The sequence below is a fragment of the Gekko japonicus genome, unplaced genomic scaffold, assembly GCF_001447785.1.
Source record: "Gekko japonicus isolate JY-2015 unplaced genomic scaffold, Gekko_japonicus_V1.1 scaffold1713, whole genome shotgun sequence".
Taxonomy (NCBI): Eukaryota; Metazoa; Chordata; class Lepidosauria; order Squamata; family Gekkonidae; genus Gekko; species Gekko japonicus.
Window position 1 is genome coordinate 290,774 of NW_015163141.1, and position 21,764 is coordinate 312,537.

Here is a 21,764-nt window from a genome sequence, read left to right on the forward strand (position 1 = left end):
GTTTTTGAAGATGCCCCCCCTTTGCTTCCCCTTCTGACATAACTTCCGGTGATGTCAGGGGGCGTTGCATATGCTAATGAGGTATTATGCTAATAGCCTAGTAGCTCATTAGCATACCATATGCTAATGTGCTCCTGCAGCTCTTTTTCTACGAAAAGACCCCTGCACCTCACCATTCCAGGGAATTGTTCTTCTGGGGGGAAAGGAAGGCATTCTGGGCAACCTTAGTTTTAGGTGGGTGGTCATATCGGTCTGCAGAAGAAGAACGGGATTTGAATCCAGTAGCACCTTAAGAACCAATAAGATTTCCAGGCTATAAGCTTTCGCGAGTCAGAGATGGTGGAAAGCGCAGTCGAGTCACAGCTGATTTATCGTGACCCTGTAGGGTTTTCAAGGCAAGACAGAGCTGGTTTGCCATTTCCTGCCTCCGTGTCATGGCCCTGGTATATCTTGGTGGTTTCCCATCCAAATTCTGACCGGGACTGACCCTGCTTAGCTTCTGAGATCTAATGAGATCGGACTAACCCGGGCTATCCAGGTCGGGCCTACCTTAACATGTGACCCGTTTTGTCTTTTTCAACACCCCCCCCCCCGGCTCCCGGCTCCCTTTCCAGCCTTGCTATTGCTTCCAGAAAGCTTTTGATAGAAAACAGAGAGTGAGTATAAATGGGCAATTTTCTCAGTGGAGGGTGGTAAGCAATGGGGTACCGCAGGGATCAGTGCTTGGTCCATTGCTTTTTAACTTGTTCATTAATGATTTGGAGTTGGGAGTAAGCAGTGAAGTGGCTAAATTTGCGGATGATACGAAGTTGTTCAGGGTGGTGAAAACCAGGGAGGATTGTGAGGCACTCCAAAGGGATCTGTCAAGGATGGGCAAGTGGGCGTTCAGTGTGGCCAAGTGCAAGGTGATGCACATTGGAGCCAAAAATCCTAAATATAAATACACATTGATGGGGTCTGAACTGGCAGAGACTGATCAAGAGAGAGATCTTGGAGTTGTAGTAGATAACTCACTGAAAATGTCGAGACAGTGTGTGACTGCAATAAAAAAGACCAATGCTATGCTGGGGATTATTAGGAAGGGTATTGAAAACAGATCAACCAGTATCATAATACCCCTATATAAATCAATGGTGCAACCTCATTTGGAATACTGTGTGCAGTTCTGGTCACCACACCTTAAAAAGGATATTATAGCTTTGGAAAAAGTGCAGAAAAGGGCAACTCGAATGATAAAAGGGTTGGAACACTTTCCCTATGAGGAAAGGTTAAAGCGCTTAGGGCTCTTTAGCTTGGAGAAATGACGACTGAGGGGTGACATGATTGAGGTTTATAAGATTATGCATGGGATAGAGCAGGTAGAGAAAGAGGTACTTTTCTCCCTTTCTCACAATACAAGAACTCGTGGGCACTCAATGAAATTGCTGAGCGGTCAGGTTAGAATGGATAAAAGAAAGTCCTTCTTCACCCAAAGAGTGATTAACACATGGAATTCACTGCCACAGGAAGTGGTGGCGGCTACAAGCATGGACAGCTTCAAAAGGGAATTAGATAAGCATATGGAGCAGAGGTCCATCAGTGGCTATTAGCCACAAGGTATAGATAGGGGCTCTGGGGCAAGTGATGCTCTGTCTTCTTGGTGCTTGGGGGGGGGGTCAACAGTGGGAGGGCTTCTAATGTCCTGTCCCCACTGGTGGACCTCCTGATGGCACCTGGTATTTTTGGCCACTGTGTGACAGAGTATACCCACACAGATCAATGATGGCCATCGCTGGTACCCTGACAGCCTGGGAGAAGAGCCTCATTATTCCCACTTACGAAAGCTTCCTTTGCTTGGTTGCATGGAGACAGTTCTTATTGGCCATAAGACTAGAATAGCTAATTGCACCCATGAATTCTTGACATAAGCTAGACCTTGAAAATGACTTTCAGAAAGTAAATTATTTGTGCCGGCTGTTTGCAAGCTGATCAGCACACCCTTATCTGTTTTGTAGTGCTGCTTGACATTTTCTACTCTTATCTCTACCTGTTTTCTTGGCATTTCTTCCATAATTCTCTGTCCTCCCCCTCCCCAGTTGTTTATTTAGATTGGCTGAACCAGAACATGCAGTCAGAAATTCATATTGAAGGCTTGGAGGTTATCTTGGGTCTTCTCAAGATGTTAATGAGATTTAATCATGCTTAGGCTTGATGGTATTAATTGCATGTAATACATTGTCTGTATTTAAACGAAGTGTTTTCGTTTACATGTTTAGCAGAGTAATAGATCAAGTCTCGTATCAAGGTTGTACAGCCGTACACCTGCATTTATGGATTTGGATCCAACTGAGCAGTAATTGCTATTCGTGAAAGCAGTCAGCGTTACTGTTTGTCAATCCAAATTCCTTCCAGTTTTGGCAATACAACCCAGTAGCTGCTTCTTTCTAAACAGAGACCGGATCGACACATGCCGCAGAGTGAAGCAGTAGAGTGGACCTTACCACTGTAGGTAAGGGATGCAGTTTTGAATGTCTTGTAAAACAAAAAAAAGATGAGAAATCCTCCCTGCAGCTTAAAAACCAGTCCATTAGGAATACATACATCAGATCCATGGTGTGGCCTCATTTGGAATACTGTGTAAAGTTCTGGTATCTCCAAAAGGACATTGCAGAGCTGGAAAAAGTACAGAGGAAGGCAACCAAGACGATTAAGAGGTTGGAGCACCTTCTCTATGAGGAAAGGCTGAAGGGTCTGGGACTTTTCAGTTTAGAAAAGAGACAACTAAGGGGGGACATGATAGAGGTTTATAAAATTATGCATGGACTAGAGAGAGTTAACAAACAGAAATTTTTCTCCCTCTCTCAGAATACTAGAACTCAAGGGCATCCAATGAAATCGATGGGCAGCAGTAGATTTGGGACGGATAAAAGGAAATACTATTTCACATGGAGAGTGATTAAAATGTGGAATTTGCTGCCAGAGGATGCAGTGATGGCCACAGGAATAAACAGCTTTAAAAGGAGATGAGAGAGATTCGTGGAGGATAAGTCTATCAATGGCTACTAGCCATAGTGACTGAGGGGAACCTCCACATTCAGAGGCACTAATCCTTTGAATCCCAGAGCCAGGAGGCAATATTTATTTATTTATTTATTTAATTAATTCCATTTCTACCCCGCCCTCCCCGCATGCAGGCTCAGGGCGGCTTACAAGGCATATGGAGCAGGGGAAGGCCTCAGCCTCTGTGCCCTGTTACTGGCTATCCAGAGGAATTGGTTGGCAATTGTGTGAGACAAGACGCTGGACTAGATAGGACCACTGGTCTGATCCAGCAGGGCTCGTTTTCTTCTGTCCCTTCTGAGAATGTTCAAAAATACGATTCTTTCACCTGCATCCTAAAGTAGTACTGTCCGTCCTGTTACCTTGGGATTGTACTACTTCATTCTGCTAGATGCGTAGACCAAGCTAAAATATTTGATGGTCTGTTTTCTGATTCTCAGCTAGAGAACTCTTGACTTGGGTACTGCTCCCACCTTGATGTATAGTGAGATCAGGAGGGGTACACAGAATGCGGCTTCATTCTGTGTAGAATCTCCCTTACCTTGAACAGTGAGCCATATGACCATGCCCCCCCCTTTTGTAAACTACTTAGTTTTCTGCTCATACCATATCCAGCAGTTAATCTGCTTTATGAACTTTCTTAAATATGACGACAGGACGATCTGTTATCAATCATGTGAATTCTGGACTACATGAAAAGATACCTTATCACATAAGTAAATGGAGCAGGGTTTGAGGGGGACATTATTGGATCTGTCTGGAATCTGTTGGATCTTACAACACAATTATTGTGCTCTAGATGGAGCATGTTTATGGATGTTCCATACTGGTTAGATTGGTTATTAGAAATACTCTCATCATAAGATAATTTCTTATGGCATGCTCAGCAGAATTGCAGCGGGCAGCTGAAAATGAAACAGCAAAAATATAGTGTTAAGTGTTCTGAAATTTGTACATAATAAGAAGTCAGATTTGCAAGGATTTGTGAGAGGCATCTCATTTTGCCCTCCCCCACTATTTCTTCTCTTCTTCCCTAGAAACTCCCATACCCTCTCCTTCCTCTCCTTCCTGCCAGCCTACCTTTATCTGCCCCCCCCTTCAGCTTTCCCTCCTTTGCTCCCCCGGCAGCCTCTCCCCAGGCAACCTCTGGCTGAATTGTATGGTGCTGGCTGCCAGGCCCAGATGCACTGTAGGGAACCCACAGGGACTTAATGGGGGTACCTCACTATTCCCTTTATCTCCTTCCCCACCCTATTTCCTGTTTTCGTCTGCTTGACAACCCCCATATCCTCACATTACCCTGCTTCCTTCTCTCCTTCCCATCCACCAACCAACCAGTGTATTTTTAGCTGTCCCCTATGTTCAGCTGTATTTATTATTTCACTTGTACCCTGCTTTTCTCCATAATGAGGACTGAAAGCAGCTTACATTGTTGTCTTCTCTATTTTATCTTCACAGCACTCCTGTGAAGTAGGTGGAGAATGTGTAACTGCCTAAGGTCACCTAGCTGGTTCCAAGGTAGAGTGGGGTTTGGAACCTGGGTCTCCCATGTCCTAATATGAAATTCGGACCACCACACGGTTTTTGTGGGGTGGCTGCTGCTGAACTGTCACAAGAAGCCAGGTCTGGGTGAGTCATGCAAGATGGGGGTTAGCAAGTCAACTGGGGGTTGCTGCTAGGCTTGGCCCTGCTCCCTCAGTGACCGAGACAGCTGTGGAAGTGGCTCTCCCTCCTCCTCCAGCCTTTTACTGACAGAAGCCAAGGCTTCAGCTGGCAGCATTGTGGCCACTGAGGACATTAAGTACTTAAAGGTACATGCAGTGCTTCTGTTATTGAGGGGCTTTAACCCCAGTGTATTTGTTTGTTTTAATTTTCAGATTTGTCTGCAAACCTGGAGCTTTTCTCAGGTTTGTGGAAAGATCGGTCTTGTCTGTTCAGGGCTCCAGTATCTGGATTCAAGTACCCACCGATTTGGCCATGTTGATGAGAATTGGACATATGGATGATGAGTTGGGGCCTGTGATGATTCTCCATGAGGAGAAGCAGAGAGAGGAGGGTCTCTCACCTCCTCTCCTGGATCCATATGCCAGTCAGTTCCAAAGAGCTAGCGGGGCAGAAGAGCTTGACAGCTGTCTGCAGCAGGGCTGTTCACCTCTGCAGGATCTGGGATGGAGCAGCCTTGTGGCATTAACCACAACAGCTCCCTGGCTTGTCCCCTTCTGTGCGAAAGGTGGTGAGGGAGGCATTGTTAATAATCCAGAGCAGGTTGCAGAGCATTCATTCCCCACTCCTGAGTCTGGCCCGGGCTGAGCAAGCAAACGGCAGCTTTAGCTGCTAGGAAGACTGCAGAGATTTGTGGCTAGATTGAGCATGGGGAAATCTGGGGCTGGAGTTCTTTTTTGAGATGACCAGGCTAGAGATTCCTTTGGCTCAGTGCATGCACCCAAATGCTGGGTTCGCTGATATTTAGTAGATATGAAGCGCGGTCACTTGCCTCATGGTGCATTTCTCTTGCAGTATATACAGTTTTGTAATTCTCAAAGGTAGTTTTGGTCCCATTAAATGCTATTCTTTATCCCTTCACTGAATTTAATGTCAGGAAAGAAGGCAAGTAATTTGTGACCTTGCCAAAGTGCTCCAAAGGAAAGCAGTTTTGGTAATTGGATTTTTTTAAACAGTCGTGCATCTGAAATAATCATTGTCTTGACAAAAAGGGTACACAAGAAAAAAAGGAAAATAGTTGTATTAACTAAGGCAAGGTCTTAATTTATTTCTAAATGCCCCTAGATCTGTTTCAGAAACAGTTTATAGCAACTGTTACAGAAGATTGTAATTTTACAAATCAGGCACAGTACCATTTTTCATATTTTTGTGCATTATCTTGGCATTACAGCTGCAAAATGAAATGAGGTAAAAGTAAAAACAAAGGGTTCATTTTTGTGCATGGTTCCTTATAGTAGGAACATATTTATTTGCTTGCTTTTCATTGTTTCCAAAGCAGTTTCAGCAATAATTAATGGTTTGAATGTTTATTAAATTTTTCATAGTTTTTGGATCACTTAGGTTGAGCTCCTGTTATGAGGCTATCATAATAAATCAAAGATACAATCCCATTAAGCCAATTAATAGGTGGTGAAGAAAAGGGCTCTTGCTTTTTTGAAATTTCTGTGGATACGTAGGCCAAATATCAGTGTTGTGAATCTGATAAATGTAGCCTTTAAGCGTTTAATGTTTAACACTTGTTTAAAGAGCTGGCTTGACAGTTTTGAGCAAAGAAATGGCAGAGGCATTAGCTGAGTAAACAGGAAGCTCTAGTTGCCTGTAAACTGCTGTAAGGCAGCCCACCAAATTGTTTCTATGCAAAGCAAAGAGAATCTAAATTTATGAATGGTAAGGGCTACTGAAAAGCATCCTCCACAAATTCAAAAGGAAAACCAGGGGTTCACTCAGTTTAATTTAACCGGCAGGTCAGTTGCTTAAATGAAAGCAATCGATGCATCATCTAACCGAACAGAAGCATTTTCATGTCCAGTTGATATACTCTGCTGTTGACATCAGCAAGGATTAAAATGCTTAATTTTGGCTGCCTTGTGCCCTTGGTTTTAGATCCTCTTAAATGTAGTTTTTAGGCAGATCCAGTTTCATCATGATTTCCCGGACAAACCGGGAGAACTCCCGGAATGCCTGGGAGACCTCCCGGTAGGGTTGGGGGAAGCTGATTTTTGAGAGGGCAGTATGTCAGCTATGCTGCCATGGGGGTTGGGGAGGTCAGTTGTATTCTAATTGCCATTGCATTCCTTCTGTGCTTCTTTGCTGCTGTAACGCTTATCTCTATGTTCTGCAGATGGTGAGATGTTGATGTCTAGTTTCAAGGGAACTGTGGGAGCGCGCTGGGTTCCCAGCTTCAGCGCTAACGGCCGCAGGGCTTTCTCTCGCGCGTGGGAGTGTGGCTAATTGACCAGGGCAGTGGGGGGGTGCATACGAATACCCTATATCCTGTTATGCCCAGGGGCAGCTGCCATTCTTAACAGTGCCTATGTTAATGCATCTATAGCTCTTCAATAAAGTGTTACCTTTCCTGATAAGCATGTACTACGTTGTTGGCTGTGGGTTCTGACAGTGTGAAGGTAACAGCGTTCTTTGCGCCTTGGCATTTAGTCATGCCGGTGCTTGCTGTTGACCCTGACAGAAGGCCACATGACCACGGAAACGTCTTCGGACAGCGCTGGCTCTTCAGCTTGGAAACACCGCAACCCTAGAGTCAGATTTTACTGGCTTTCAAGCAAGGGAAACCTTTACCTATTATTACCCATGAGAACTGAAAAGATGAAGTCAAAAGAGAGACTCAAAGCTTTCAGAATATAAAAGAAGAGAAATCCGGTGGTAATAGAATTGGGGAAGGGGAAGGTTCATTGCTATTTAGCAAAAATAGTGGGGTGTGTTCTACTTTCCACCTGCGCCCCTCTAGTCCTTAACCGATTTCACACAAGAGCTGTGCCGCGGTCGCACCTCCCTTTGCCCCACTTCTATTGGTCAATTTCCCACTCGAAGCCGCGCAGCTGCATTTTGGCCCACGGCTTCACCCGATTTTCCATGCCGTTTCGTGATCCTCAAAAAACAGGATCACGAAACCACGGGGGAAATCGGGCGAAGTCGTGGGTCAAAATGCAGCCGTGCGGCTTCGAGTGGGAAATTGAACAATAGAAGCGGGGCAAAGGGAGGCGCGACCGCGGTGTTAGCCAAATTGCTCTATTATTTAATAGAGATGGAGAATTATAATTATTAATATGCAATTGGCTTATCTATAGAATCTGACCTGTGTATACCAGAGTTAGAATTCCCAAGAACCCAGGAACAGACACAGAAACTGGGTGGCTAAAATAATGATTTCTTTACTAAACATTCTCAAGCATACAAACAATATTCAAACACTCACACACACAAGCATCATGGCAGAAAAAACACACGGTCTGAGGCCATGTTTACGCTGGGATATACCCTATGGAAGACAATGCATACCTATGGGCGGTCCTGGGGGCTGGTCTCAGGTGAGAACAATAGATTACCTGGACCCATGATGAGTCCCAGGGGTGTGTGGCATCAGGATGGGCAAGGCCTAAATGTGACCAATGGGCTTCCAGAGAGGCAGGGTCTGGATTTAACAATAGAAGCCGGGTGCTGGGTGGCTAGTTGAATGGATTATCTGACCACTAATGGTCCTGGCCAGGGTAAACAAAAGGTGGGAGACAGTCCCTGATTAGCATTAGGAAGGATCGTTAATAATTTGAATGCTTGATTGGTTTATCCCAGTATCTTGAGGGACAGAGCAGGAAAGACAAGTATTCAAACAAAGAATTAAATAGACTTTAGAAATGTAGATACTTTACCTGCTAGAACTCATTGTTATTCCATAAACATAATCTCTGCTGGGTGGAGGGGGAAGACTGGAGGCTTGCTCTGAGGTTGCCTGTCACCTGAAAATGGAGACCCCTTTTTCAGAGCTGTGGCTAGCTCTGTGTTTCAGAACCAGGAGTGCCTTCCTTGGCCTGAGTTTTTGTGGGTCTCTGGGTCAAGTTAGAAGTGGGGTGCCCTTGCTATTGGGGCTACCCAAGAGTAAAAGGCAGCGCCTCTGGCAACAGCGGCGCAGCTCTTATGTGAAATCGGTCCTTGTGTTTTCTTTGTTACTTCTTCAGAAGCAAAGCGTCTTTCAGTATGCTAGGCTTGTTTATATGTAAAATGGTTGAAGTATTCACTGATCTTAGACTTTGTGCTTTTAATTACCACTGCTTTGTTTTTCTCCTACAGGTTCCACCAGTGTTAAAATGGCAGAGTTCAGGGCTGTATTGTTCAAGGCAACTGTTACATGCTGCAAAGGTAGGATTGAGCAGTCTCCTCTTTCTTTGCAGTTCTCCTAGGAATGAGAAATGAAAGCTCCTAAACTACCTACGAATGTGTTTCATTTTATCTGTATAATTTTCTTTCTCTAATTTTTGCACTGTGAAAGAAGCAAAGTCTTCAGTTTCTAGAAACTGAGGCAGATCTTCTGAAACCTTCTCCAGTTCCCTTCCACCTCTCCTAAAAATACACAAATCGTTGTTAATATAGTAATGTTTTGAAAAGTGTTTAAAATGTTCTTGCTGCTAGTTAAAAGACATATGAGTCTGGTGCTTTATTGTCTGATTTAGGGAACGTAATGCAGTGGAATCTGTAACTGCTCGACTTGTGGAACTTCAGCTTTGCAAATGTGCTGGCACCCACCGGGTGAAAAGCTTACTTGGGTTTTGTAGTGATGCATCTTCCTTGGTTAGTAATGGTGGGGGAAATTTTGAAGGTAAGGCTTGGTACTGCCTGACAGTATGAAACTCTGTAAATCTTTGAGTCATAGGATTACAAAGGCCTAGGAAGATTTGGAAAGACAGACAGTGGCTTGGATCCACTGAGCGTATCCATGGACAGAGCATCACTTTCTCCCACTGTAGTCCAAAATGCCCCCACTTCTGCTCTCCAAGAATTGTTCTGTCTGTTGGAAAGCTCTGGTAGATCCAGGCTGTATTGTGCCCTCCCATGCACACGCCCACAGTGTTCGAGGCAGCCTCTTTTTCATCAGCTCTTGACTAGGCACAATTATACTACAACACAAACAGCTGTTAATTGCTTTGGGGAAGTATGCACACCTGCTGTGCATGAATTCAATTGTTTCTGACCTGATCAGCACCACTCAGAGCATGAGTAACCTGTCAGAGCCACAGCTTTCCTCCTTTCCTGTTCCTCAGTGTGGAAATACTGGGGATAGAGAATTCTTATGGAAAAAATATTCTGAATGATCAGTAATACCCTTAAAGTAGTATCTTATTGCATTGATTCTCTTTATTCCTTCAGCGTCCTCTAATAATTCACAAGAATTTAACGTGAAGATGCTTTCTTTAAGATTCTGCCACTGCCATTCGTTTTATACTGCACATGCTCGTACTTTTGCAGCTCTGTACAGCTCCCAGGATAGTTAGAATCAGAAGATGCTGATCTTTCAGACTTGGAGTTTGATTAGAGACAGAAATTTGAGTTGCTGATCATCGAGACTTGCAGTTTGATTAGAGAGAGAAATTTGAGTTATTCTAGTATTTAAAAGTATATTTTGCTTGCTGTTTCAGTGACAGTGACTGGATAGCTAATCTTGTCTACAGTTACTATGTGTATGATGGCAGTCTGATGACAGTTACTACATGTGTATGATGATAAAGAGTGTGAAGTTACAGTGGCAAAATATCAAAATGTACTGCTAGTCTTTGATACTGTGCACTGTTAATTATGTTATTGCAGTGCTCATTTTCTGAGCTTTTTATAGAAATAAAAAATTTTCTCTCTGTGTAATAACATATGCATACTGTTTCTGTGGTAAAATAACAGAATCATCCTTAGAATCATGATTCCTTAGAATCATCAACCCCTTGTGGCAGCAGTGATGTACCTACAGAGCACATCTTCGCTTAGGCCCGTCGGTTAGTGATCTAAACTCGATATGCATGTGGATTTTAAAATCAGAAATGTATACTAATAACTTCAAAATGTATCCCCCAAAAAGCGTTAAAGTTCAGGGATATGGTTTAATTTTGCAGATGTTCAGATGACAAAATCCATTCTTTAAAAGCATCTAAGCAGCAGTAGCTCTGTTCACATGTGGTATCCTTCTCTAGGCATTTAGCTGTAATTCACACATTATGTGCCGTCATCTGGCAGAACATTTATTCAAAACAGAATATTTTCCTTATGCTTCTTTTGCTGTAACCTTCTGGCTCCTTCCTCAGTGCTGGAGTAGCTAAGTTTTCTGTGCAGTATTGCTGTGAATCAAAGCTTCCTGTGGCACTTGGGAGCATTTATCTGAAAGTCTGTATAAGTGTTCCACAGTGTTGTTGCGATGCTTTCCAGATTGCTCTTGGTGTTCTAGCATAACAGAGATATGAAAAATTTTGCTTAAAGTGTAGTTGTATTTTGAAAGCGACATTCGAAAATGCAGAGTTCCTTCTACTTGAAAACTGAAGACCTCAAGAATTAAGAAATAGTGCATTGATAGGTGTTGTGGATGGCAGTCTGTCAAGAGACAGCACAAGGATGGCAAATGCATGCATTTCAGAGCTTGTGCATGAGTTGGGAAGCTGCAGCAAATCTAATTTTCCCAACCGGTTGTCAGTTAATGGAACTGGATCCATTCAAGGTGCCAGTGCTCACTTTTAAAGGAGCGCACAGATGTCCATAATTTCAGCTGGAAGTGCCCTATGAAAGCATACACACCACCTATGATGCACATACAGCTTTCTTCCAAAGACTATTATCAAGAAGATTCAGGAGGGTAGCCATGTTGGTCTGAAGCAGCAGAGCAAAGTTTGAGTCCAGTAGCACCTTTAAGACCAACAAAGTTTTATTCAAGGTCAGGGTGGATTTGATTTAAATCAAATCGATTTAAATTCTTGGTGGTATAATCTTAATATTTACAACCAGATGAAGGTTTCATTTTTAGAATAACAACTTTTAGTTTTACAGTGTTATCAAAAAATTACTGATTTGGTTATACTATCAGAAGCACATTATAGATTTGTGGAGTGCCCCAAGGGGTGGTGTTTTCCCTGATGTTATTCAACATCTATATGCACCCCCTTGCCCAGATTGCCCAGAGGCATGGGCTGGGATGTCACCAGTATGCAGATGACACCCAGCTCTTATCTGTTGTTGGGTGGCCAGTCTGACTCTAGACTGGAAGATCTGGACCTGGCGCTACAAGCTGTGGTTGGATGGCTTAGACTGAGCCAACTGAAATTGATCCGATGAAGATGGAGATCCTGTGCCTGAGTCGAGGCGGCCCGGGGTTAGGGATCCCAGTCCCAATCTTCGATGGGGCTCCATTGGTGCCAATGCTGTAGGTTAGGAGCTTGGAAGTGCTCTTGGATGCCTCCTTAACGATGGAGGCCCAGGTAGCAGCCACTGATCAGGCAGCTGATTCCCTTCCTTGAATGCAGCGACTTGGCAGCAGTGATCCATACGATGGTCACCTTGAGATTTGACTACTGTAATGCTTTCTACATGGGGGTGCCCTTGTCCCAAATCCGGAAGCTACAGCTGGTGCAGAACGCTGCAGCCCGGCTTCTGATGGGTGTCCCCGTGCAGGAGCACATCCAGCCTGCGCTGAAATGCCTATAGCATACCAAATTCCCTTCAAGGTGCTGATTCTCACCTTTAAATCCCTTTATGGTCAGGGGCCTACATACCTGAGGGACCGCCTTTCCCCACATGTTCCCCAGAGAGCACTGCGATCAGGGTCTCAAAATCATCTGGTCCTCCCTGGTCCCAAAGATGTCAGGCTGGCCATGACCAGGGCCAAGGCCTTTTCTGTGGCGCCTCTGTGCTGATGGAACAAGCTCCCAGAAGACATTAGGGCCCTTTGGGACCTCTTACAGTTCTGCTGGGCCTGCAAGTCAGAGCTCTCCCACCAGGCTTTCAGTCAGGGAGCCGCTCCTAATCAATGTTCCCTCTAAGCTGCGGAGTCTTGTGAGCAAAAATTCTACTTTGTGAGCTACCGGCATTAAAGCTGCGAGCGAGCGATTTGGCTAAGGCAAAAATGTGTGAGCCGGAGGCTAAAAATCTGTGAGCTGGCCCACACTAACTCAGCTTAGAGGGAACACTGCTCCTAATAACTGAACATTGGCTAGGGGCCTGTCTCCTGGAACCACCATCGGCAGCCTGTCCCCCGCCAGCATAAATGGTTTGAGATCATAGCTTTAACATCAACACTGACTGTATTCCCATTATGACTAATCTGCTACTATGTTTCCGCCATCGCAATGCAATATTATTACCGTTACTAACACTTTATGATTGGTTTTATAATTGCTTTGTTTTATGTGTTTTAACTTTTAATGTAAGCTGCCCTGAGCTTGCTTCAGTGGGGAGGGCGGGGTATAAATTGAATAAATATATAAATTATTGCAAGGTGAACTATCTCCAGTTTAATAGGTTAATCATTCATATTTGGACAACTTTTGTGCTGTACTTTATTGGAAGGAGAAATATAATCAATACTTCAATAATAACTATCTAAATTATTTTATTTAACTAAAACAATAACATTATAGCACATGTATTCTTATATTTGCTTAAACATCCATGATGTTAACTGATGTGGCTAAACAAAATATCTTTAAAAAAAAACAAACTTAGACTATCAGCCAGATCCACACATAAAAAACTTAAAAATACTGACCTCTGTAGCTCACGCATCTTCATCTTCTTGTTTGTTCATGATCTGGAAAAAGAAAAACAACTTTCTTGATTTATTGGGTCCCGAATGATTTCTCAATTTAAAATGAATGAGTCCAAAGGAAGTGAATATTCTTTCTATGCCAGCAGAAGAAGCTACTGCTGTTAAAAGTGAACTCATTACTACTTCAACAGTCTCTAAATCCAAGTGCTTAAGTGACTTCCACCAGTTCCCTCGTGTGACTTTCTTTGAAACATCAGCAGCAAACATATATTTCTTGAATGGTTCCCCCTTAGCTCCGAAGTTTTTTTATAGTTGGCATTACAGATGAACAGTTGCTGGATACCCATGTCATAGCTAACGTCTCTTCCTCAGCACTTAAGGTTTGACCCTGGTACCGGGTGCTGACAATATTTGCCAGAAAATGAACTGGAGACAGTGCTTGTTGTCCCTTTCGCTTTTTTAATACTTGTAATTTAATTCTGTCAAATATGTAGTTCTGTTTTTAAGTGCTCACTCAGCTCCTTCCAAATTTCAACAGCATCAGCAAGGAAACAGCAATTTTTCTTTACTTTGTGTAAATCTTCAGAAACTTTGTGTAAATCTTCAGGATGCTCAGCATTTATTTTAAGCCCAGTGTTGAGGATTTTGGCCATGAGAGTGCCATCTATTTCCTCTCAATTTTGTTCACCAACTGTCATCAAAATAGGCCAGTTCTTGATATACTGCTCAAAACAGTCCACTGCAGAGTTCCATCTAACATCTTGTGGGAGCGTTAGTTTGGTTCCACCCATTCTTTTTGGAGCTGCTGCTGCAAAATGATTGTTATGGAAGTATTTAGCAATTTGGACGACATTAGTCTTTATTTCTGGAAGACTGAAGTCTTTGGCTAGGAGGTGCAGCAAATAAGCACTGCAACCATATGTTCTTAGTGTCAAGCTTGGGCCTTGCTTGCCATAGAATGCTGTCCAGGCAGACTCCTGGTCTGTTGTGTTGGGATTAACTGCTTTCTTAAACATGCTTCTTTCACTGTTTTATCTCCCATGCTGTTTATGTTCTCTGCCAGGATGGGGGGAGGGAGTGAATCCTGGGGTGAATGTGTGCTTGAGTTTGGGAAGCGCATGATCTCAGCTTCTTGCCTGACCTTGGGATGTAACTGTTAGTTTGCAGGTGTTGGGCTAGCCCAGAGGGTAGGCCTAGAGCTTTGGCGGACTGAGTGCAAACATTGATTGGGTTTGCATAGAGGGGCTGTCCTGCTTTTTGTATAGGGTTGGGCCTCTTTAACTCCAAATAAACAAATCTTGCTGCAACAAGAGTGTTGTGAGAGTGATTGAGTCCAGGACTTGACACTTAGCTTTGTATTTCCTTCCCACTCTTCTAAATTTCTTCTCATCTTGGATACATTTGCAGCATTGTCTGCTCCTTGGGAGGAAAGCGATGGCGAACCTAAACAGCATGATAAAAAGTAGAGACATCACCCTGCCAACAAAAGTCCGCATGGTCAAAGCAATGGTATTCCCAGTAGTCATGTATGGCTGCGAGAGCTGGACTATAAGGAAGGCCGAGCGCCGAAGAATAGATTCTTTTGAACTATGGTGCTGGAGGAGACTCTTGAGAGTCCCTTGGACTGCAAGAAGAACAAATCAGTCAATCCTCAAAGAAATCAACCCTGACTGTTCCCTGGAAGGCCAGATAATGAAACTGAAGCTCAAATACTTTGGCCACCAAATGAGAAGGGAGCACTCACTGGAGAAGACCCTGATGCTTGGAAAGATTGAAGGTCAAAGAAGACGGGGACGGCAAAGGATGAGATGGTTAGACAGTGTCATCGATGCAACGAACATGAAGTTGAGCCAACTTCAGAGGACGGCAGAAGACCGGAAGGCCTGGAGAGAGCTCGTCCATGGGGTCGCGAAGAGTCGGACTCGACTGTGCGACTGAACAACAACAACTGTGACCCGACTGTCTTAGACATTTGAATTTTTGTTCACATGTTGTTATAGCTTTTGCTGCCGCTTCTTGTAAGTATTCTGCGGTGTGTGCATTTCCTGTTTCTGCAAGGAAGACATTCTGTTCTTCTGTTGTTATACAAGCACATACAACAGGATCACTGTGGATATTACTCCACTCATCAAGACTTAGGTTAACACTTTTACCATCTAGAGCTGTTGCACATTGCTCCATTTCTCTGTCATACATTTTATCCAGCAGTTTCCCTGCAACATCTGCTCTGCTGGGCAGACTGTATCTTGGTCTCAGTGACTGAACCATATTAATGAAGTGTGGGTTTTCAATCAGATGGAAAGAAGAGTTTGTCACATAAACAAACTAGGCAGTTTTTTTGCATCCGTTAACTCTTTTTCTAACCTGCTGGGTTTTATCACAATCTTATCTGTGGTGGTTCCTGGATGGTCGGCTTTTTTCTTTCTTTTAGCTGATATACTGTGGATGTGTGATGTCTGTGACGTGACTGCAACACTATCCTGGACAGCTAACTCTGAAACTGTAGAACAGGAGGATGGTGATCTCAAAGGTGGATAGTCTCCAGAATCCTTTATGCTGATGATGGAGTCCCCTAAACAAAGAAGTCAATGCAGTTATTTTTTTATTTATACCATTTCTGCTTATTTAGGATTACTCATTGCATTTACGGTCACTCAGTACTGCCCAAAAAAGGAATATTTGCTTGTTTCAACTCTTTATTTCTTCATAACAACTGTATGAAAATGACAGTAACATGCAGTAATAATAATAATGACAAACAATTTTGCTCAAACATGACAGTTCCTCAAGGCCAACCTGAAGATCCTGCCTGTTCAAACATGTTTGTCATTGTCATCTCAGCACTTCTCATGATGTTGTTTCCTTCGGGCCACCAGGCCTTGCATTTCTTTGTTGCAGTGTTTGCATTTTGCACGCATGCCTGCCTTACCCATAGGTAGAGGAACTATATTAAAATATTCCCCAACTGGGTCTCTTTTACAGCCCACTGCCATTATAGGTTTTCTCCTCCAGGGAAAGAATATTATGATAAACTTCAGGCTGTACACACAAAGATCCAAAGACTTGTGAAGTATTCTGCTCAAAAGGTTTCACTTTCATTTTTGCTGCTTGCCCCTCCCTCCTCACACTTAGCTTCTTGTGCTGATCTATTCCACTCCCAAACAGTCTTCTATTCATTGAATTTTTTGAAATTTAGCACTTAAGAGGGAAGGGGTTGGTTCTGTGTTTTGGATAGATTTGCTATGGAACAATGGGATTAAGTTCTTTTTCTCAACTCCGTATGTTTTATCACATTTTCGCTGTGAAGAAGAGGCATGTGATCTCTGCAGACACAAATTCACGGTTTTGAGAACGGTAAAATCAAGCGTCTGTGAATAATATCTTCTAGATAGAAAAATTGCCCCAATAATCTTACAGAAAACTCTGGAAGAGCATGATATTGTGAATGGATTAATGGAATTCATTTACCAAAAAATTTAAACATTGCATAAATATACAGCCTCATGCTACATAATTAAAAACTAATCCGTATTTCATGATAAATAACCTTTCATCTATATTGTATCTTAAATAGATTTTTCTTCAAAAAGCATTTTATTAAGAAAAATCCAATTTAAATTAAAAAAACAATTTAAATTTTAAAAATCTGTGAAACAGAATTTCCTCAACCATTACATATGGGAGGGGGGTTAGTTGCCAAGAAGGGCCAATTAGAGTCAAGACAGAGACCACAGTTGATTTTGCCACCAAACTGTGCCATTTTGTTCTCAAGATCAAAGGTATAGCCATGGGCACACACATGGCTCCTCAGTATGATAACTTGGAGCAACGCTTCCTAAGCTCCCACCCACTCATACCTGCAATACAATGATTGCATTTTTATTGTCTGGACACATAGCAAAGAAGCCCTGGACGTATTCCACCAGACATTCAACAACTTTCACCCCACCATTAACCTGACAATGAACCAGTCTGTGCAAGAAATGCATTTTTCTGGACACTACTGTAAAAATGCACAATGGACACATAGACACTACCTTATACTGGAAACCTACTGACCAGCAAACATATGTACATGCCTCTTGCTACCATTCTAAACATACAAAACGATCCATCGTATACAGCCAGGCTCTACGCTGCAACTGCATCTGCTCCAATCCTACAGACAGAGATTCTCACCTGAGGGATCTACAACAACTCTTTTTGGAACTAAAGTATCTACCTGATGAAGTCGAGAAACGTGTTCCAAGACAGGCTACAAAGAGACAATAACAAAACAGCTCTAGTAGTCACAGCTCTCAACTAAAACAGTTCAACACATCATCCTCTACTGGATAATGACAGTTCTTTAGTTGTTATATATTTTCCGGGCTGTATGGCCGTGATCTTGGCATTGTAGTACCTGATGTTGTGATTGGCATCCTCAGAGGTATAACACAGTTCTCTTTCACAAGCAGTGGGGGGCAAACTTTTTCTTGTGCACAGACAGCCCTCCAAGCTCAAATAAGTTCTCACCCACAGTAACATAATGTCTAATTTGAAACCAGACAACACAATCACACCATCTCAGGCTTATTCACATGCTCATCTTCTAACACTGTATATGCCATTAAATACCAACAATGCCCTTTGGTTCTCTACATAGGGCAAACAGGTCAAACCCCATGCCAAAGGATAAATGGACACAAATCTGACATCAAGAATCACAAGACTGAGAAATCCATAGGAGAACACTTCAGCCTTCCAGGACATTCAATGGGTGACCTCAGGGTAGCTGTTTTATTGCAAAGGAACTTCAGGGACAGACTGGAAAGGGAAATTGCTGAGTTGCAAATTATTACAACACTCAGACAATGGAATCCCCAGAACCTAACAGGGATATTGGTTTCTTATCTCACTACATATGCTAACCTCATTCAGCCTTTATATCTGTATTCTCACTAATCCCCCAGAAGGGATTATTTTTATTTTATTTCTTATTTGGAATAATAGATTAGAATGGTAGATTGTAATGTAACATAATGAATAGTAGAAACTGGAATGTATTTCTCTGGTCTGGGGACAGGGGAGATAAATCTGCACAGCCAGTCCCACCACTTCAAAGAAGAAGATGCTGCAAAGTCGCCTCCATGCTTGAGAGGAGATGGATGGCGGGGTCTCAGTTAAATACTCTCAGTATTCCACAGTTAAGGATACATCAATCTCCAATTCTGACATATTTATTTCCTTCACTGTTTCCCCTCCAGAATTGAACTCAAACAAATGGGAACAATATAAACTAATCTTATTATTCCTGTTTGGTTCTTGAATCTATTAAACATTTTCATTAAGCTGTGTGATAATTTACCGCTCACCCTCTACCTGTGCGTATTGACTGGTAATTTCCATTTTTGTTTCTGTTTCTGTCTTGACTCGAATTGTCCCTTCCTGGAAATTAACCCCCCCTTCCTATATGTAATGATTGAGGAAATTCTGTTTCAATGTATCTGAAGAAGTGTGCTTGCCCATGAAAGCTTATACCTTGAATAAAACTTTGTTGCTCTTAAAGATGCCACTGAACTCAAACTTTGTTCTTATTCTCAAGAAGAACCTTCTTATTCAGGCCAGATACTGAATTTTCAGAGCAGCATTTGGCCAAGGCCGCATATACCAGTTCCCCCTGGTCTAAGCAGTGCTGGTGCATACATCATGAAGCCACCTCCCCTCACGTGTTGGAGCCAATTTCAGGCCTTTAAAACAAATTGTGAACAAATAGCAGAATGAATAAATTTGCTGGATTATATGGTGTGGTGCATGTCTGTATGTACAGGTGTGTCTTTGACTGAAGGATGTGTGTTCTTTAAGGAGCAGAGGCCCTTCAGGGCCTCGCACCCACGCCGTCAAAAGCTCTGCTGCCATTTGCTGTCTGTGGGCTCTGCTTTGGGGTTCCTGCACACGAAGTCCTGGCTGTAGCAAGGAGCAGGGTCAGAAGGGCCTTGGCTATCGCCAATGTTCCCTCTAAGCTGTGGAGTCTTGTGAGCAAACATTCTACTTGGTGAGCTACTGGTATTAAAGTTGTGAGCGAGCGATTTGGCTACTGCATAAATCAGTTTGCTCTGGAGCCATCCTTCCTGAGCGAAGACAAAAATGTGTGAGCCGGAGGCTAAAAAACTGTGAGCTGGCTCACACTAACTCAGCTTAGAGGGAACACTGGCTATCGCCCGTGAAATAGCCCCCTGATGGGCATCTCTTCCTTTCAGGAACTCAAAGGGAGGGGAAACCATGTATTTCGGGCAGCATTTGTTTTGTTCTTGTGCCGCTGCTGAAAAAGGAGGTTAATGTTAGAGGGGTACTGTTAGGCGTTAGTCACTGGTTTTACTGAGTATTAATTGTACTGTTTTAAATGTGATAAGCTCCTTAGATTTTGGAGAGGCACAATAAGGAATCCTTTATATAAAGTGTGCGTACGTTCAGTGAAAATAGAAGACCTTGGGGGTTACACAGAATGCACATGATCTGCGTGCATGTAATTGTCACACACAGTGACACACGTATTTCCTGCTGCTTCTGCTGTGGAAGTGTTTCCTTTCAAGACATGGCTGTCATTCTAACTGCAGATCTGTTGCAAGGCCAGTCTTGAAGCTTACTCTTTGCCAGTGTTCACAATACTGTGCAAGAAGAGTGAGTGAAATGTTATGGTTTCCATTTCCAAATGTTCCATTTCATGATAGAAATAGGTGAAGTAATTGTCAGTGTTTTCTTTTTTGCACAGAATCTTCAGGGGTGGTCACAGATAAATAAAAGGACGTGCTGGCATGGACAAGCAGGTGGAAGACTCCACTCGGATCCAAAGGAAGGGGTAAATATCTTTGGTATGGGTTTGCATTCCTATAGTCAGCACCATTGAAATTCAGATTCCTCTACAAAGCCAGCTCAGTTAAAAGTAGATCTGGATGTGCAAATATCATAAGAACATAAGAGAAGCCAATGTTGGATCAGGCCCAATGGCTCATCTAGTCCAACACTCTGTCACACAGTGGCCAAAAATACCAGGTGCCATCAGGAGATCCAGCAGTGGGGCCAGGACACTAGAAGCCCTCCCACTGTTGCCCCCCCCTCCAGCACCAAGAATACAGAGCATCACCTGCCCCAGCCTGTGAGTCCCTATCTATACCTTGTGGCTAATAGCTGTGGCGGCTCAAGTGGTTAAGACGCTGAACTGCAGGCTTTGGAAGGTCAGTAGTTCAGCAGTTCAAGACCCGGGTGCCGCATGATGGAGTGAGCTCCCATTTCTAGTTCCAGCTCCTGCCAACCTAGCAGTTCGAAAGCAAGAAATTGCAAGTAGATAAATAGGGACCACTGTGGTGGGAAGGTAACAGCGTTCCGTGCACCTTGGTGTTTAGTCATGCCGGCCACATGACCATGGAAATGTCTTCGGACAGCGCTGGCTCTTCGGCTTTGAAACGGAGATGAGCGCCGCAACCCTAGAGTCGGATTCGACTGGCTTTCGAGCAAGGGAACCTTGACCTTGAATAGCCACTGATGGACCTCTGCTCCATAGGCTTATCCATTTCCCTCTTGAAGCTGTCCATGCTTGTAGCCACCACCAGCTCCCGTGGCAGTGAATTCCATGTGTTAATCCCTCTTTGGGTGAAGAAGTACTTCCTTTTATCTGTTCTAACCCGACCGCTCAGCAATTTCATGGAGTGCCCACGAGTTCTTGTATTGTGAGAAAGGGAGAAAAGTACTTCTTTCTCGACCTGCTCTATCCCATGCATAATCTTATAAACCTCGATCATGTCACCCCTCAGCCGTCGTTTCTCCAAGCTAAAGAGCCCCAAGCGCTTTAACCTTATCAAGCTATGTTAGTCTGTCTGTAGCAGTAGAAAAGAGCAAGAGTCCAGGCGCTCCTTAAAGACTAACAGAATTTGTGGCAGGAGTGGAGCTTTCATGAGTCACTGTGTGAGAGCCGTGACTCACAAAAGCTCCTCTCCTGCCACAAATTTTGTTAGTCTTTAAGGTGCTCCTGGACTCTTGCTCTTTTTGATTGATCTGCAAAGAATGGCTTAGTCTGTGTGGAGGGTTCAAACTAGTGGAATCTGTCAGACTCTTGGACAAAATTACTCTCAACAACACTCACTGAAGGTGATCTGTTTATTGAAGAATAAAGATGATCCAAGCTAAGAACGTTGTTGAGTCAGAACTGAGATTCTGGTGCGAAACCCCCAAATTATACCTGGTTCAAACGTAGTTTCCTCCAGTCACACTGACCATTCATTCCCACCTAACCCGTGTGGCTCTAACCCCCCCCCCACACACACACACCTATAAATTTCCATTTGTTATCTCAGCTAAGGTAGCAACAGAGACAGACCCAGGCCATCTGGCCAACATCCCTGGGAAAGGGATGTAACTTCAGAAGTTACATGAGATGCATTGCCTTACAATAAAGCCATTCTCACTCGCAGACATTCATAACCCCCCTCCTCTGCAGTTT

General features: G+C 43.4%; 1 protein-coding gene across 1 annotated transcript in view; it reads left to right on the forward strand.

Moving 5' to 3' along the window:
* ABCB7 (ATP binding cassette subfamily B member 7) overlaps positions 1-21,764 on the forward strand; it is a 90,095-nt gene that overhangs the window by 3,361 nt on the left and 64,970 nt on the right. Inside the window, exons 2-4 of the mRNA XM_015406985.1 lie at positions 6,884-6,886; positions 8,845-8,913; positions 20,040-20,126. Of these exons, the coding sequence (XP_015262471.1) occupies positions 6,884-6,886; positions 8,845-8,913; positions 20,040-20,126 (159 nt within the window). The remainder of the gene's footprint in view (positions 1-6,883; positions 6,887-8,844; positions 8,914-20,039; positions 20,127-21,764) is intronic.